The 17,966-nt window shown below is 61.9% G+C and overlaps 1 protein-coding gene across 1 annotated transcript in view; it reads left to right on the forward strand.

Moving 5' to 3' along the window:
- Positions 1–17,966, forward strand: part of TP73 (tumor protein p73) — a 57,068-nt gene that overhangs the window by 23,784 nt on the left and 15,318 nt on the right. The window contains exon 4 of the mRNA XM_010350307.3: positions 8,823–9,065. Within this exon, the coding sequence (XP_010348609.1) occupies positions 8,823–9,065 (243 nt within the window). The remainder of the gene's footprint in view (positions 1–8,822; positions 9,066–17,966) is intronic.

Below are 17,966 nucleotides of genomic sequence, written 5' to 3' on the forward strand. Positions count from 1 at the left end.
TTGCCTTCTGGAAGCATCTGCTGGGGCCGCCCTGCTCGTGCTGTCGCACCCATGTCTCTGCACTGTGCGGAGCCCCGTCCTAGTTGAGGAGCAGAATGAACTGGGAGTGGGGAGTGGGAATGCTCAGGCTGGGGCCAGAGCTGGAGAGGTGACAGGGGCGGAGGCGGAGGCGGAGGTGGGGAGGGGCCGGCGGGGCGCCTGGGCTTCAGCTGATGTCGCTGCTGTGCTTTTCCATGTGCCTCCCTCTCTGGGATCCTGACTCTGATTAGGATCACAGGAAGCTCCGTTTCCACAGAGAAGGGGGACTGCACAGCCAGGCCGTGGGCTCGGGCCCAGTCTCCTGATCCCTGCCCAACCCAGGGCCCCGGGAAGTGGTCCCGTCCTTGGGAGCTGGCCCCTGGCCTCAGCTCCCGGTGATCTGGCTGAGAGGGGCTGGCGGGTCAGGCCCCTGGAGGAGGCCTCTTCGTGGCGGTGGACTCTGAGCAGGATGGGGGAGGCAGGGGGCGAAGCTGAGGGGCGTGGAGAAAGGCCTGGGGAGGAGGCGGAGACGCCGTGAGCGAACTCGCGGGCAGTGAGCAGGTGGAAGGCAGTGACAGTTGAAGAGACGGTGGGGTGAGGCCCTTGTACCAGGCCACACAGTGGGTGGCTCACATTCGGGGCCCGCGGAGGCCCGGGGGTGGGTACCAGGCTACCCTGGAGTCATCTGGAGTCACCTAGGGTGTGGAGGGAGACGCATCGTCTACAAGGCCCCATGTGGTGCTAGACAGAGTGGCTGCTGCAGACGGGGAGTGGGCCCAGCAGGGGGCCCAGCAGTGGGCCCAGCAGGGGCGGATGCCCGGGTAGAGCTGGGCTTGGCCAGGTCTGCAGGGAGGAGGGAGTGAGAGGGAGAGGGCAGGCGTGGAGCGCCCCGACGGTGGCCCGCTGCCTTCGAGTGGGTCACAGGTGGTAGGTCGTGTGGCTTTTGCTTGGCATTGCATTTGGGCCCGTGTCCTCCCTCCCCATCGCCAGGAGTCTTGGGAACAGGAGAGAAGCTCTGGCCGTGACCCTGCGGAGAGGCCTCCTCCAGGCACTGGTGGCCGCTGGCAGGATCCCTGTGGGCTGGGGCGGGGGGGCACAAGGGAGGGGACCCTGGGGGGACTCGGGGGCTGCCTGCTAATTGCTGGTCCCCAAAGGCAGCTGGTGAGATGGGGCTCGACTTTAGAGAGGGTGAAGGGCAGGAGACCCTGGGCGTGCCCAGCGGGGTTGACGGCACGTGGCCAGGCTGTTCCTGCAGCAGTGAGCAATTCACAGCCAGAGGCAAAACCATGCGTCCCCAGGTCCAATAGAACAGAAACAACTGGCTCCTTTCGTTCCTTCCCATCTGGTGGGACCCTACCTGCCTCTGCACGGAGGACGCCTCCCTCGGAAACTCGCCCGCTCTGTGCAGGGCCTGTGTTTGCCCACCCGGGACAGTGGAGAGCAAGCCTGTGGCAGCACCAGCGCCCTGTGTGACAGGCACTGCTCCCACTTCTTCACACAGTTCAGTCTCTCGGGGCCTCACGGAAACCCTCCGCGACAGGCAGAATGCCCTGCCTCACCACGAGGTGACCAAGGCAGAGAGCTCAAGTGAAGACCCAGGGTCCTGCCACGGCTGGATGACGGGGCCAGGATCTCAGCCCAGGTGTCCCAGGTCTATTATGAGGCTCACTGAGAGGCAGGAGAGGAAGCCCTGGACCTCAGGAACAGCTGGAGAGAGCCTGGGAAGCTTCTGGGAGGAGGTGAGCCTGGAGACGCTGTACAGGTGCAGAGATGGGTGGGGTTCCAGGAGGGAAACAGCACCAACAAACGCTTGGGGTGTGGATCAGCAGCGCTGGAACAAGGCAGGAGACAGGGCTCCCTCGGGAAGCTGTGATTGCTCTCTAAGGGGCAGGAGCTCCATCTTCCATGCCTCTGTGCACTTGTGGCAGGGACAAAGTTTTCGGGATGAGGGACTGTGCCCCGCGCTCCCGGACACCCCTGCTGGGCCCAGGGCAGGGACCAGGCTGGAAGTGCCTTCTCCGCCACGTCTCTTCTGCTGGATGAGTCAGCCGAAACCATGGTCTTTGAAGACGTGGCCGGAGTCACTGTGAATTTTGCTGGCAGGTTTCTGTTATCATTTCCACGAAAAAATACGTTCCCTTCTGGACAGCACCACACCTGTCCTATGTCACCTGAGGCACAGCCGTGACCACCCGTGCCGTCGCTTTGCGTTCTCTCTTCCAGTCTTGGGCCCTGATAAAAGATGCTGTGGATACCGGGAAGCGAGAGGAGCGAACTAGCAGGGAACAGAGACACAAGCCTGAAAAAATTATTTATTTCCCAACTGCATCTGAAAAATCACTCAAGTGGCCCACACCTGTAATCCCAGCACTTTGGGAGGCTGAGGCGGGCAGATCACCTGAGGTCAGGAGTTCAAGACCAGCCTGGCCAACATGGTGAAACCCTATCTCTACTAAAAACACAAAAATTAGCCAGGCACAGTGGCTCATGCCTGTAATCCCAGTTATTCCCAGCTATTCAGGAGGCTGAGGCAGGAGAATCGCTTGAATCCAGGAGGCGGAGGGTTGCAGTGAGCAGAGATCATACCACTGCACTCCAGCCTGGGCGACAGAGCGAGATTTCATCTCAAAAACAAACAAAAAGAATCACTCGAGACGGTTTACACATTTTAAACAGTCAACACGTGAAATGGAAATCTTTTAACAAAACCACAAAATCAAACTTAATCTGAAAGAGGACGGGCCCCATGGGACGGGGGGTGACGATGGGGCCTCGGGCCCGGTTCCCCTCCAGCTCCTGCCTGGTGAGGGCAATGAGTCTTTCAAGTAATCTCAGCACTTTGGGAGGCCGAGGCTGCCCCCACCCTCCACATTTGGGGAAGGCAGTCTGGACCCTGGGCACTGCCTGGGCTTGGCTGTGGCTGACGTGGCCGGTTGTAGCACACTGTGACCACGTCCCCCAGTGGCTTCTGAAGGCCGCCAGGGCTGGACAGCCCACGTGGGTTTCGGGGTCTGTTTCATCCAACCAAGAGTTTCTGAGTGTCGTCTCGATGCTAGCTGCCAGGACACCTCAGGGAATGGGGAGCCCCCGACCCCTGTGAGCACCTGCCCCCGGAAGCACCTGCTCTTCCCCATCTGCCCCTGTGCCCGGGGCTTTGTGACTGTCCTCTGAGTAGTGAATCTGGATTCCTGTCCCTGGTCCTCGGTGGAGCCTGCCCAGCCTCAGTTCTTCCTGGCTGGATCTTTGTGCCAAGGCGTGGAGGGTCGCGCCTTGTGCAAAGGAGCGTCCTGGACTCTGGTTCCAGGAGGCCTCCCGGGAGAGTCAAAGTCTCGGGGTACTGTATCTTTGGACCCTCCCAATCCCCACAGCCATCCTAGGAAGCGCACGTTGATTTCTCTTTTTTTCTCCTAGACAGAGTCTTGCTCTGTCAACCAGGCTGGAGCGCAATGGCACAATCTCGGCTCACTGCAACCTCTGGCCCCGCCCCGCCACTGTTGAAGCAATTCTCCTGGCTCAGCCTCCCAAGTAGCTGGGATTACAGGCGCACACCACCACACCCAGCTAAATTTTGTTTTGTATTTTTAGTAGAGACGGGGTTATACAGTGTTAGTCAGGCTGGTCTTGAACTCCTGACCTCAGGTGGTCCGCCTGCCTCAGCCTCCCGGAGTGCTGGGATTTCATCCCCATTTTGCAGATGAGAAAACGAAGGCCCAGGGAGGTGGAGCCATGGACCAGGTCACACAGATGGGGCTGGGACTTGGCCCAAAGACTCCTGACCTCAGAGCCCTGCCTGGCTCCCCTGGGTCCCTGGGAGGCCTCCCCTGCCCCTCTCCTGGATGGGCAGAGAGGCTGGTTCCCAGGGTGGTGGCGTGAGGGCATCCGTAGACCCAGAAGAACCAGCTGTTCTGGGATGGGCAGCCCTGGCCACCACTTCCTGCCCACCTTGTGGGAACCCTCAGACCCCAGACGTCATCATCCCCAGCTTGGCCGACAGTAGGTGCCCGAGGGCTTGGACTGGGGGCTGGGCTGAGCTCTTGCCTCCTCACACTGCTCCTCTCTGCTCTCAGGCAGACAGGCCAGGAGCAAGCGGGACTGTCCACACCCTCCTGGAGGGGGCCCAGCTCCTGGGTGGCCTATCCCTCTCTGACCCCTCATTTTGGAGCAAGGTCACTGGCCTGCTGCCACCCCAGGGGCATGGGTGAATCAAACAGTGAGGTCTTGGAACTGTGTTGATAACTGTGACTGGCCAAGGCCAGAAAGCAGCCCCGTTTACCACTGCCTGCTGCCCACGCCCCAGCCCCCAGCCTCCAGCCCAGAGCTCATCTCCAGCAAAGGTGCCCCCAGGGAGGCCCCCAGTCCTCTGCAGGAGGAGAGACGAGGCCCCCTGAGTGGGGGATTGCAAGATTTGCCCTGGCAGAGCACTCCGGCCCCCTCCAACAAGGCCCTGGGGCCCCAGTGGGGCCTGGTGCATCCGCGGCCTGGAGGCTGGCGGGAAGGCCACCCGCTGGCACCCTGGCTCCCGCGCACTCCTTGGGTCAGGCCCAGGAGCCCTGCACACACATGTAGGCACTTGTGGCCGCCGCGGGCCGGGCGTGTCCTAATTAGCCCACTATCTTGGGAGCTCTTGTTGAAAGCAAAACAAACCAAAAAAGTCCTGGTTTGGCCCGGATTCCTCCCTGCGGCTTCCGGGGGCCTCTGGTTTTGGGAGACCCCGGGCTCCTGTGCAGGCCTGGGTTAGGTCCAGGGCTTCCCGCTTCAGCAGCTTGACCCCAGGCAGGAGCCAGGCCCCAGGCAAAGCTCTGTGGCCCCAGGCAGGAAAAGTAAGACCACCAGAGTCCTCTGAGCCAGGTGGAGGGGCCGCTGGAGGATGCCTGGAGAGGCCTACGTGGGAGGACAGGACCCAGAAAACCCCCCACACTTCCCAGACACTCAAAGCTGCAGCTGCAAAACGTCTACCACCCACGGGGGGGTGTGACAGACACGGTGACCACAGTCAGGGCCAGCCACCCACGGGGGGTGTGACAGACATGGTAACCAGTCAGGGCCAGCGTGCCATTGGTGGGGGGGAAGGGGGGTCCCGGGGAAGCAGCAGCAGAGGATGGTGTCCCCTGGGCACAAGGACAGGCCGGGTGCCCCTGGGGTGGAGGGGGCTTCGGAGGCCCACACCCCGTGTCATTGAGCCTGAGGATCAGAGAGAACCAAAGGGAGAGGCCAGCATGGGGGCCCTGCGCAGGCGGCTCTGCTGAGGACGGTGCCGGGAGGGCTTCAGGCCTGCGGTCCCCACGCTTCGCCACGAATCGGCATTTGCACACGGGGCCGCCTGCTGCAATGGCCCGGCTCGCTCCCCCTGGGCTGTGCCGGGCACAGACTCCAGCAGCTCCTCTCCTCTCGGCTCAGTGACTAATGCCTTGGCAGCCTCTTCAGATCATTCAAGAATGTGGACAAGTTAAAATACGAACCACGTTGTCGCGGGTCTGCATCCTGCTTCTCCCAAACAAGGGAGGCTCAGGCTCTGCCCCACTGCGGTCCTGGTCTCGGGGATGGAGCAGGGACGGGAGTTGGGGGGTGCTGCGGCCTGCTGTCCTGACCTGAGAGGGCTCAGCCGGGCAGTTCTCCGACCCAGGAGGCTCAGATGAGTCAGGGGTGGGAAAGTCCTGCCGCCCTGAAGCCAGCCCAGGCCCAAACAGGGAAGCCCCTTCCAGAAAGGTCACCGCTGTTTGCCTGGAAGAGAGAGGGCATCATGGAGAGGGGAGGGTGGGCAGGCTGGTACCAGGCACCTAGTGGTGGGAGGGGCCGGCTCACGTCCCGTACTCACTCCTGGGCAGCTGGGCTTGGGGGAGCTGTCCGCTGGTCGCCAGTTCGTTGGCTCAGCGAGCCTCTGGAGCAGCCTCTGTAATGACAGCACTGACAGGGGAACCGCGTGAGTCATTCTGCTTTTTCTAGTAGCCGCATTCAAAAGGTGTAAAGGAAATGGCGGAGTCATTTAGTTATTTCTCCTATTTACTCCAGCTGTGACAGTTCCAGGTTGTAATCGGTAGGAAATGATGACTGAGGAGTTTCCGTTCTTTTTGTGACCCGAGCCCTTGGAAGTGGTGCGAGAAGGAGTCACGCGCAGAGCATCGGTGGAGGGCCTGTGGTCAGGAGTGCGTCTCGGGCACCTCGGGGGCATCTTGGGCCTTGGTGAGGAGTCTGGGAGCCGGGGACTCCGGGGCGGGGCCTGTGCTGCGCGACTAGAGCTTGGCACTGCCCCGTGTCACCCCAACCTCCCACATGTGCAGCCGAGGCAGGGCCCATCCTTTCTGGAAGGAGCCTGCTGGCAGCTCACCAGTGCCCAGGCAAGCAGGAGGCGTGGGAGGAGCTGTTGTACACCTTTCTCTGAGGGGGGCAGTGGCTGCTCCCCCAGAGCCCCTCACAATAGCCCAGGAGCCAGGAGAGGTGAGGGTCACCCCTCCCTGGGATATGATGCTTTATTTTGTTTGGTTTTGTTTTTTTAGACAAAGTCTTGTCCTATCTCCCAGACTGGAGGGCAGTGGCGTGATCTTGGCTTTCTGCAGCCTCAGATTCCTGGGCTCAAGAGATCCTGCTGCCTCAGCTCCCAAAGCGCTGGAGTCACAGGTGTCCCCCCCTTGATGTTTTTAAGTTGGCACGATGTTTCCAAGGCTCATCCACGCCACTGCGCGTGGGAGCTTCCTTCTGTCTTATGGCGGAGTCAGAGGCCATTGGAGAGTCACCTGTTTTTTTCTCCGTTTCCTGGTCAGTGGACCCCACGCTCCTGGGAAGGACCTGCCGTGGAGGGAGTTAGGAAGGTGACGGGGAGTGTGACAGAGCCAGGAAGGAGGCCACAGTGGTACCGGAGCGGGAACAGGTCCTGTGCTGGGGGATCCCCATTCCATTAGTGAGTGGGCTCCCCAGGTTGACAGCTCATGGCCAGCTGAATGGTTCCAGATGATGGCAGCTTCGGCCAAGACCTTGTCGTGCCAAGGCCCTTGCAGTAGAGCCAGGGCACAGGTCGGACCTGGCATCTCAGGCCTGCTAGGGGCTGTCGGCTGTCCTGGGCTGAAGCACCCAGGGAAACTGCCTGCCTGGCCTGTGGTGGCCCTGGGAACGGTGGCGATGGCTTTGATGAGCACGAGTCCCCTGTCTCCTGCCCCTCCAGCAACCCAGGCTGAACTGCCTCCACATTGCAAAGCACGCAGTGGAGGACTCAATAGAGGACTCCGAAGGACCAAATCTCTGGACTTGCCTGGTGTCCTCCTCCCTCGGCTGCCAGAGGGGCTGGAGGCCTGGGGTCCTCGTCAGGGACCTCAGTGGATGTGCGCCCTTAGACTTGCAGAGCCCAGGGCCTCTGGGTCACTAAGCCCAGCCTCCGCTGATGGAGAAGGCCGAGGTGCAGGGAGGGGCTGAGCTGGGGGTGCCGGCCTGGCCCCTGCACCCTCATGTGCGGGGAATGCACCTTTGTTTCTTGGCTTGGAGGGGGCAGGGTGGTGGGAGGGGAGAGTGTGCTCACAGCACGCCACAACTTCTCTGAAGAGGGGCACAGGGCAGAGGGATCCCCCTACGCCTGGCTCTGCCCCTCCCTGCCCTGCAATCCCAGTTCACCACCTGAGGTTCTCGGCCTGTGCCCTGCTGACTGCTGATGACCTCTATGCTGTCTGCTGGGGCCACTGGATCACCCAGGGCCAATCATCTTCCCAGTCCCATACCTCAGTTTCCTCATTGCAAAATAGAGACAACCACAGTGCCCCGACAGGTGGGGGGAGAGGGGTAAAGGGATTTGTTTGAGTTATACCTCGGGCGTCACAGGGAAAGAGCTGTTAACGCATCTGCAGGGAGATGCTGGTGCAGCGCTCTGTGTCACCCTCCAGCATTCGCCCCTGGATTTGGAAGGAGGGTCTTCCCTTCAAGTGAGGATGCCCTGCCCTGGATCTGAGACACCGAGGCCGGGCCAGCACCCCTCCCTCATCTGGGGCCTCCCTTAAGCTCCTGGCAGAGGCTGATCCATGCTGGGGTCTGGGGCCCCACCGAGGGTGGTGCAGGGGACACACCCACAGGGGTTCCTGTTCCTTGGTGTGTGGTCCTGGTGGGGGAGCTGTGGTTAGGGGCCCAGCAAGAGAACCCCGGGCCAGAGGGCAGCGGGGGTGGGGCTTTGCCAGCCCCTGAGCGTGGAGCTGCCTTTCCAGTAGGGATGAGGCCGTCCACTGGGGGATGAGGCCGCCCACATGCGAAAACAGGGCCCAGCCGCTGACCAGTAGCCCCCACCCTATCCCACCACCTAGAGGGCCAGACCTAGCGAGGGCTCAGATCTGGTCCCCAGCACCTCAGAGCGCCCACGCGCCCAAGCCGGGTGTGCACACCCTGCACTCAGCGCCCATCTGTGCCCAACCCGCCTCCACCACTGCCTGGCTCCCTGGGTCTGGATCTCCCTACTCTGAGTTGTGAGGTCCAGACCCCGATGTGGGCCGGAGCATGCAGCGGAGCCCAAGTGGGCATCGGGGCCTGGGAGCCTCCCCCCGCGCCCCGACGCCTCCCCTCCAGGTGTGCAAAGAGTGGATTCCGCCCCATCAACGGCTGGGTGGATCCCCAGAAACCCTGGCACCAGGAGGCTGATGGAGGGGAGGGCGAGGTGAATATGTCAGTTTATCCCAACGCAAGTAGTGGCCTGTTGGGATGGGGGGGAGACCCGAGGAAATATTTGGGATGACTGGAGCCGCTGGCCCTTTAAGGCTCCTGTAACAGGACACCTCCCAGACGGGACAGGAGGACTGACTGTGTGTGTTTCCCCTCCCTCCTCCCTCTCCCGCCAGGCCCAGTTCAATTTGCTGAGCAGCACCATGGACCAGATGAGCAGCCGCGCCGCCTCGGCCAGCCCCTACACCCCGGAGCACGCCGCCAGCGTGCCCACCCACTCGCCCTACGCGCAGCCCAGCTCCACCTTCGACACCATGTCGCCGGCACCTGTCATCCCCTCCAACACCGACTACCCCGGGCCCCACCACTTCGAGGTCACTTTCCAGCAGTCCAGCACAGCCAAGTCAGCCACCTGGACGGTGAGTTCCCTACTTCCTGCCAGCTGCGGGCTGCGGGCTGGAGAGGAAGCCGAGCTCGCCCCACCGTCTGCTCGGGGTTCCCACCTGGCCAGGACCAGGAGGAGCATCAGGCAAGAGGCGGGTCTCAGGGCTGGGCAGTCTGGGTGTGCCCACCCCTCTGGATGTGAGTGGCCAGAGCCAGCCAGCCTCCAAAGGGCCCCAGAGGGGACGGACTTGGCCCCGCTGGTGAGGTCTCCGCCAAGGTTGGCCGGCAGCTTCCCTGTGCCCCGGTGGGGGCTTTGGTTTGAAATCCTTTCCTGGGCAGAGGCAGGGGCTCTGCTGCCAAGCATTGTGTCCGAGGCCGGCCCTGGGGTCCGAAGCGCCTGCCTCCTCCACACAACGAGGCGCATCTGCAGGTGGGTGGATTTGGGCACCGACCCTGGAGAGTCATTTCCATGCAGCGTGTGGATTTGGGCTTTGCTGGCACTGTCCCTGGAGTGTCATTTCCAATAATTGGCATGCACCCAGTAGATGGGGTGGAGCCACAGCGCTCACTTTGGTGCCCCTGGGATGGCCAGGCCCGCCCTGGGGATCTCAATAACTTTGATAACGTCACCTGTGCGCACAGACAGTCTCCTCAAGCCAGGCGCCCTGCTCAGGGCTCTGGGTTTACCTGACTCCTGCACCCACCAGCAACCCACAGGGCTGAGTCCATCCCTTGCCATTTCACAGGCAACGAGGCTGAGGCACGGGGAGGGAAGGGGTTCGCCCAGAGTTCTGCTCATAGTATGTGGGGGCAGCCGCTTCTGCATCTGGGTTCCTGACCACTGACCAGCCCTGCCCAGATGGCTTCTGGGGAGGGGGGCTGTCAGGAGGGGCAAGGTGAAGGCTGCTCAATCCCAGCCAGGAGTGGAGAGCACTCAGGGGCTGGGCGGGAAAGGCAGCCCCGAGGGCTTTCCGAGTCTCCCCACATGGCCGTGGCTGCAGGAAGGGCTCTATGGGACACCAGCATCCCCTCCCCGACAAGGCCCCACCTCCCTCGGGCACAGCTTGGTGCTGGCCCCTGAAGTCTGTGCAGGAGGCTGCATTCCTACCCACAGTGGGGGGTGCTGAGCAAGGGCCCTTCAGAGTTTCCGCTTTAAGAACTGGGTCCCACCGCCCTGCTGGCCATAGCTGCGGTTTTCCCACGCTCCTGGAGGGCTGAGGTGCAGGGTGGAGTCTAAGGTAGCCTGTCAGGCTCTGCAGGTGGCTGGACAGTCCTGCCAGGCTGGTCTAGGGTCTGGGATCTGGGCCCCACCCCCTCCACCTGCGGCTGTTTCAGATTCTCACTCCAGCCATGGGCTCCCCGAACTGCTGGCTCTGTGCTATGAGAAGGTTTAGCCCACACTGCCCGGGCTTGATGGGGAGGGGCTCTGGGCTGAAGGGTCCAGGGGCAGAGGACCTGGTGCCTCCTCCAGGGCTTTCCACTCCCATCTGGCAGGTACTGCAGGCCCCTGTCCCTAACGCCCCAGTTCTCCATTTGGACCTTGCTCCTCCACACTCCTGACTGCACAGTGGTGACGGATGGAGAGGTGGCGCGATGCTGGAGCCAGCACAGCACTCAGCTCGCAGCAGAAGCCCCATGCGTTGTCTTAATTGTGGCGGCAGTGGGCGTGCTGGTTTGGGCCTCCCAAGTGAGTGGTTCTGGGCACCTGCACTCGCCTGTGGGCAAGGGGGGCCAGGACTATCCCTCCACCTTTCAGGTGGCCAGTGGGGCCACCTAAAGCCAACTCAGAGAGCCCCGGGCATCCTCACCTGCACACCTCCAGCACCACTTCTCCCCAGGCTCAGGCATGTTCCCTGAGTCCACTGTCTCCTCTCTAGGGACACTGACCTCCTGCCCTGGGGTTTTCGAGGCTGGTGGTTTCTGGAGAGTGTCTCCTTACAGTCCTGGCAGGTAGCTTGTGGGGGCTCTGCCACCCTTCCTCCCAAGGTCTGGGGATGCGGCTGGGGTCTTTGCTGTGCTTAGAATGCGCTGCACGTGTCCAGGTTGATCTGTGGAGGGACAAGAGCCACTCCTTCTGCCGGCTGGCTCCCCCACTGGGGTTTCTGCCACCCCCAACCCCGCCAGGTGTGTGGCATCAGGTTTCAAGGGACTTCATGGTTTTGTCTCAACTGCCTTGCCCTGCGGGACGGTGTGGTCCCACTCAGACCAGGCGTCCAGGGCTGGCCAGCTGCACTGGGGGAGGGGAAGGCTCTGTCTGGTGGCCCCAGAGAAGCAGCAGAGGGCTCCACGCTCCCTCCCTCCTGGGCTCTGTGGATGCTGGGGGTGGGGTGCACCTGGGGCTCCGCCTCCGCTGCCCTGTGGATGTTGGGGGGTGGAGGTGGGACAAACGTTGATAATGAGATTTTTGGCACCTCAGCTCTCTGGGGGCAGAACCCCCTCCACCAGGCTTCTTCCCTTGCCCAGGGAGGGGCAGGCAGGCGGTCAGCGCTTAGTGGAGGACGGGGCCACTGGGCAGGCCACTTGCTCTCAGCTCTGGGGTCCCCCTGTGCGGGTGCTGCCCAGACCTGCCGCATAGGCTTCAGTCTGGCCTCCGAGCAGTAGCTCCCCAGGCCCTGGCACGCCAGGCGGCTGCTAACTGATAGATAATTCATATTTTTGTCAAGTACAATCTCACAGTGGCTGCTGCCCCCGTTCTTTCTCCTCAATCAGGAAAAACACCCTCACCACACCCCAAGTGAGCACAGCTGCTAATGGGGTCTTTGGCCTCTGCTTTACTGAGGCCCACGGTGGCTCTCCCCAGCCCCAGGGGGGCCGTCTGTCCTGACCAGCTTCCCACAGACCTCAGATCTCCTTGAGCACTCTGTGTTTCCCGGGCCTGCGCATGTGTGCACACACAGACAAGGTCACTCGCCCACATGCATGGACACACGTGGACACACAAGCACATTATGCACACGCAGGCACATGTCAACACACAGGCATGCATGGGCATGCACAGGCCTCCCTGGTCACTGCCCAGGGTTCTAGCAGCTCCCGCACCACGGAAAGCCCGGAGGAGGAGGAGGCGGGTCCTGGGTGTTGGAGCAGCCAGAGGAAGGATTTGTGTTTAGCTACCAGAGTGTAACCAGTGCCCAGTGACAGGGCAAGGCCATCATTTGGTGAGAGGGACCCTACATAGTGGGAAGGGTGGAGCCGGCACCTGCCGGGGTCCCGATGGCAGATCTGCCCATGAGCACCTGCTGCTTGACACCTCCCCTTCGAAGAGAGGGATGGACCGCCAGCCATGGTGGGGACAAAGAACTGGCTCTTGGGACTTCTTGGGGCAGGGCAGGGTGGCTGGGGAGCGCTCCACACATGTGGGCTGTTTGGAGTGTGATGGTGACGCGAGCTGCCCCTCTCCCAGTTCAACACCCTCTGCAGGACAGTGTGGAGTCAGAGCACGGGCAGAGCCCTCTGCAGGGCATGGTCTGGCCTCAGAGCACTGCTAGCCACTCCTGTCCTGGGAGCCCTGAGGGTTGGCAATGGCATGGATAGCTGGAGTCCAGGAGTCCCTCGGGGCAGAGAATGAACAGGAGTTCCTCCAGCTGTCGGAACAGCCCGATGCGATGGGCCTTGGACGCTGTGACGCCCTGACTCAGACTCATCAGGGAAGGGGGCTGTCCTGCGTGTTTGGGAAGTTTGGGGGCGGGGCTCTGAGGTCGGGCAAGAAGGCTTTGGGTGATTGGCAGGCCTGGCCCAGCACAGCATCTGCGGGCACCTCAGGCCATGCTGAGTGACACCACCCTCAGCCCCTGAGGCAGGCTGCCCCAGCAGGATAGTGAGGACACGCACAGGTGGGATGGCCAGCTGCCCCAGCATCCCCTAGACAGAAGACGACCTGACGCAGCCCCCTGAGTGCCAGTTGCCCGCAGACTCGGCGTCCGTGTGTGTGTGTGCTCATGTCCGTCTTGGGGGAGCTCTGGCCCCACGTGTAGGAAAGCCCGCACTCCTGGAGGGACATGTGGAAGGCCGGCCAGGGAAGCACAAAGGCTCTGGGCGGGATTCCTGGGGAGAATGAGGCTGAGTCAACGCTAATGGGTCTGGAGCAACCTTCCCAGCGCCTCGGAGGCTTGTGAGCAGGAGAATAATAGCGGAGGTGTCCCAACATGACCGTGGTATCAATTGCGTTATCCTAAAAGTTTATGGAATGCATGAGTGGAATTAATACCTTTTACTGGCACCAGGAGCAATTATATGTGCGTAAAGCTGTGGGAAGAGTTCTAACAGTGTTTATTGTGGAGATGAAACGTGGCTTATTAAGGGAAACTAGAGTACTTAGAGCGAATTGCAGCGTTTGCTTGTCTCGTGCGGCACAGGGAGGCGCTTCCAGCCGGCCCGCTCTGGCTGCGGTCAGCGCCCGGGCTCGTGGCCCGAGATGGGGTCGGCTCTTCTCTCTACACTTGCTGGAGCAGCCAGAGGAACTCACTCCCGGGCCCTGGAGGTCACAGAACTTGGCCTTGGAGGCCCCCAGTGAGGCTGGGGAGGCCCCAGCTCTGAGCCCCTGGGTCCTGCTGCAGCCCCACCCAACCCTGCCTGGCTCTTGGAGAAGGAGGGAGGACCCCTTGGGGGATGTGCGACTGTGCGGGGAGAGGCATGAGCCAATTTGCGTTCTAGGAAGAATCGTCTCCTTCCTGGGACTCGTTTCCGGTTTGGGGACAGCCCATGGACCTAGCACGCCCAATGAGTAGCGTTGGCAGCAACATTGCCGCTGTGTGCAGGGCCTCCTGCTCTCCCCATTTTACAGATGGAAACTGAGGCTCCCAGAGGGCATGCCAAGGTCACCTGTCAGCAAAGGGCGGAGCTGGAGCCTAGCCCCAGCAGCCCGACCCCTAACCTTGCTCTTGCAGCCCGTGCAGTGGCCCCCCGGCCCCTCAGGTCCCTGGACAACTCGAGCTTCCCCTGCCCCTCCCCCACCCTCTGCTCCCAGCTCTGTGGGGCAGGTCCCTGTGACCCTCGGGGACCCCAGAGGAACCATTGATAAGGAGGTGCTGACCCCTAAGAAAAACCTGCCTGTCCTTAGGGGAGAAAGCCTTGGGCCGGGCAGTGGTGGGAGCTGGGCAGTACCTCCTGTAGCTCGGCCCCAGGGAGCCTTCCGCTGCTGTTTGCCAGTGAATCAAATGGGGACTGGGGGGTGGGGCCGCTCCCTGTCTGCTTTCTCTGCGTGGTTTTACTGACAGAGGAAAATCCCTCCAGGATGCTTTACCCCTTCAGTGCTCCAGGGCTGGCCAGCCTCACGGCGAGGAGCCAGGCGGCTGGGCTTGGGGATGGGCCTCTCCTGGTGCCTCCCTGTCCCCTCTGTCTTCACCCCTCCCAGGCCTGGCCCCAGCGCCACCAGCTCCCATTGACAGGGGGAAGGAGAGGCCCACTGGGGAGGGCGGTCTGCAGCCTCTCCTGGACCTAGTGCTGAAGCCAAGACGTGGTCCTGGGTGACCTGGCCCTTGGGCCGCCTGGGACTCAGGTCAGGTGAGGGCCCGGCTGGGCAGTGAGTGCAGGCTTTGCTTCCCAGGCTGGGGTCACTTGTGGGGTTTTCTCAGATTCTGAAAGTGGAAGCCAGACCCTGAAGGCCCAGCCGCTGCCTCTCTGTAGAGAGCCACCTCCCCTGAGCTGCCACCCGGGAGCCACCTCCAGAGAGTCTGTCCCTTTTCCTAGGAGTCTCAGGAAGAGGAGGACAGACAATTCCAGGGGGTCCCAACTGGAAAGAAAAGCGTCTTCTCTGCATTCCTGGCGGACAGCATGAGGCTCAGAGAATAGGTGGCGGCCAAGGCTGGTGTCCGCAGCCCGGGGCTATGATGCGGCCGCAGCAGCTGAGCTGGTCAGTGCATTTTAGGACAGAAAGACCCTTCTAGAGAAGTGAACAGCGCTCTAGTCTTCAGTGAAGCAGAGGTCAGAGGCCCACAGTGAAACCGCACCGGGGCTACCCAGGTCACCCCAAGGGTTGCAGACCCACCCCTCCCCCTGCCAGGCCACTGGAGTGAGGCACCTGGCTCCCTGCCCCTGGCATTGGGAGACACCACTCTGCAGGGGGTCAGGGGTTTAGAGACCAGAATTCTCCTTCCTCCTGGCCTTTCACTGAAGATTTACAAAGTTTAGCAGAAACCTAGATTCTAGCCAACTATTACCTTAAAAGCCGCAGAGCGACCACCACATGTCCCCAGCTTCCTCCCTCCCTCCACTGTCCCCAGCCACCTGCGCTGCTGCCAATTCTAGCCCCTGAGGCTGCCCCAGGAAGCTGCAGCCAGAGACACCAGGACTGTCCTATGAGCAAAGGGCACCCACTGACCCCAGGCACCCTCCCAATCCCCATGACTGGCAAAGCTGGGCCTCCAAAGGCTCAGTTAATCCTGGCTTCTCCTCAAAGCCACAAGTCAGGGTGGAGGTGAGGATGGTGAGGGCTCCTTCCCTGGCAGTTAAGGGCCCATCTCTGCAGTGAGGAGAGCAGCCCTGTCGCCAGCCTGCTAAGCCCGTGCTGGGCAGCTCCAGGGCCTGGCCCACAGCCCCGCTAGCTGGGTCCTTGCCAGAGGCCAGAGGAGAGGCCAGGCAAACAGGCACGGGCCCTCCAGCTGGCACTGCCAGAAAGCAAGTTGTGGGCAGAGGACCCCACGCCTGGACTCGGCTCGGGGCGGAGGCTGAGTGCGGGGCTTTGAGCACTGCATGTCTTCAGAGTGGAGGGGCAGCTGTGGACCCCGCCACCCCCTCTGTCCCCAAGGCACAAGATGGGGTACCTGGGTCCTGGAATAAGGCCCGATGGAGTCCCCCACCTTGCCCAGGCAGCTCATTTCTTCCCAGGCTGGGGCAGCGTGACAGTGGTGATAGCACCAGCTGGGCACCCACATGGGGTCTTAGTGAATAAGGACAGCAGCGTCCAGGCGGGAACTGGGCCCTGGGCTCCTCACACACCATCTTGGCAGCAAAGCGAAGGCTGGAGCTGTCCAGGCCGGGCTGCCTGACGCCAGCCAGACACAGGCAGTCTGTGTTAGTCTCAGTCTGTCCATGGAGACCCCTCCCCGGCCGGACCAGGGCAGGCTGGTCCCCTCGCTCCTGAGGGGCTTAAGCCTGGCCACAGTGGAGAAAGCTCGGGTCCCACCTGACACCTCTGGAGTACCCGGTCTTCCTGGAACCCAGGGGTGCTTAAGGCGGGTCTCTGCCTAGACCCTGACCCCAGGCTCCAGGACCCAAGTCAAGCCCGGCAGTGACAAAAGGCTGGGAGGTGGAGCTGGGAGGCTGGACAGCTCCGGTCTGGGTGCTGGTCTCCCCCGGCTCAGCAGGCAAGTGTGGGTTGCTGTGAGTGGCAACGCCTGACCTCCCAGGGCAAGGCCAGGTGAGGGCCACGCACAGAGCAGGCAGCCGTGGCCAGTGGATGTGGCTGAGTGCACCCACAGGGAAGGGAGCTCAGCTGTGCCCCGGTCCCCAGCAGGTGGACGGCACTCACCAGCAGAGGCAGATGCCTCCAGTATACGCTGCCCGCCAGCCTCCGCCACACACTAGACCCCTCTCACCTCCTCTGGGTGTGGCTTTTGTCTCCTACCGGACCCCTTGGCCTTCACTCTGCACTGGAGACAAAGCCACCAAGCCTGTCCTGGGCTCAGCGCATACCTGCTTCCCGCTCCTACCCCGATCATAGCTCAGGACAGAGATCCCTGGAGGCAGCTGTGCATGGGCCAAGGGCCGAGCAGGCTCAAGCCCCTATGGTCTGGGGGCTCCTGGCCTCTGGGCCTTGGCTGAAGGGGGTGCACTCAATGTCTCCCAGGGAGCCTCGCTTCCAGGCCGTGAGAGCCCCCCATGTGGTGTCTGCTTACCTGTTTGGGACCTGGCTCAAGGTCACTGCACGGCAGGCTGTCCAGCTCCCGAGGGTCCCCGCTACCTGCTGGCCTGCCCTCTGCAGTGGGTAGTTTCTTGTCCACAGCGTCTGGGGCTCTAGCAGGCCTCGGTCAGGGCTGAGGATCGCTTGGCATCTGCAGAGCATGAACCATCTGCCTCTGGTTCAACTTCCGTCGAGCTCCTGGCCCGGGAGCCCTGGCCAGCCAGCATAGGATGCCAGCAGGCACATCTGTCCCCTGCAGCCCCCAGCCAGGAGCTCCTTCATAGCAGCCTCTTTTCTTGGGCAGTGCTGGGGCTGATGCTGGCTGTGGCCTCACTCCCTTGAGCCTCCTATCTACCTGGCCTGTGGGCTGTAGCTGTCCTGGTGAGTGAACCTTCACTGCCTTGCCCATGGGGGCTCCAGCTTCACACCAGGGTGTTCTGAAACATGGGTTATTGCCACATGCATCCTGTTCCCCTCCCCAGGCTGGTGGTTTTCCTGGGGAAGGGAGGGACCAGCCCTGTGACATCCCGCCAGACCTCCCTGAACATCTGTCAGAGCCTAGCCTGTGCTCCCAACAGCTGTCCAAGGGCGACAATGACATTGTGCAGGGAAGGCCACAGCCTCCCGTGAAGGGGACTGTCACCCAGGGGTTCCTGTGGCTGCCACCTAAGGATACCCTTCCTCTCTCAGAAGGAGAAAGGGACCCAGGAGGACCGTGATCCACCAACTGTTGAACCTGGCTCGTGCATGTGTTTTGGGGGGTTCGTCCATGAACCCACGGGTTTCATGGAGGGTTCTGTGGCTCAGCCCCAGATTTTCTAGGGAGAGGAAGTGACCATGGCCTTGGCAGAGGGTGGACTCCAAGAGGCCCATAAGCCCAGAGAGGAAAGAGACATGGCCTTAGAAACACACACACACACACACACACACACACACACACACACACACACGCATGGAAAGTGGATAAAAGTGGGTTATAAAAAAATCATTTAAAAAATAAAAGCCCCCACTGCAGGCCCCATCTTCCAGAATCTGTTGCAACAGATTCACCCACGCTGGTTAACGGTATTTGCGGTTTGCAAGATGCTACACGTCC

This window comes from Saimiri boliviensis, chromosome 11, assembly GCF_048565385.1.
Source record: "Saimiri boliviensis isolate mSaiBol1 chromosome 11, mSaiBol1.pri, whole genome shotgun sequence".
Classification (NCBI taxonomy): Eukaryota; Metazoa; Chordata; class Mammalia; order Primates; family Cebidae; genus Saimiri; species Saimiri boliviensis.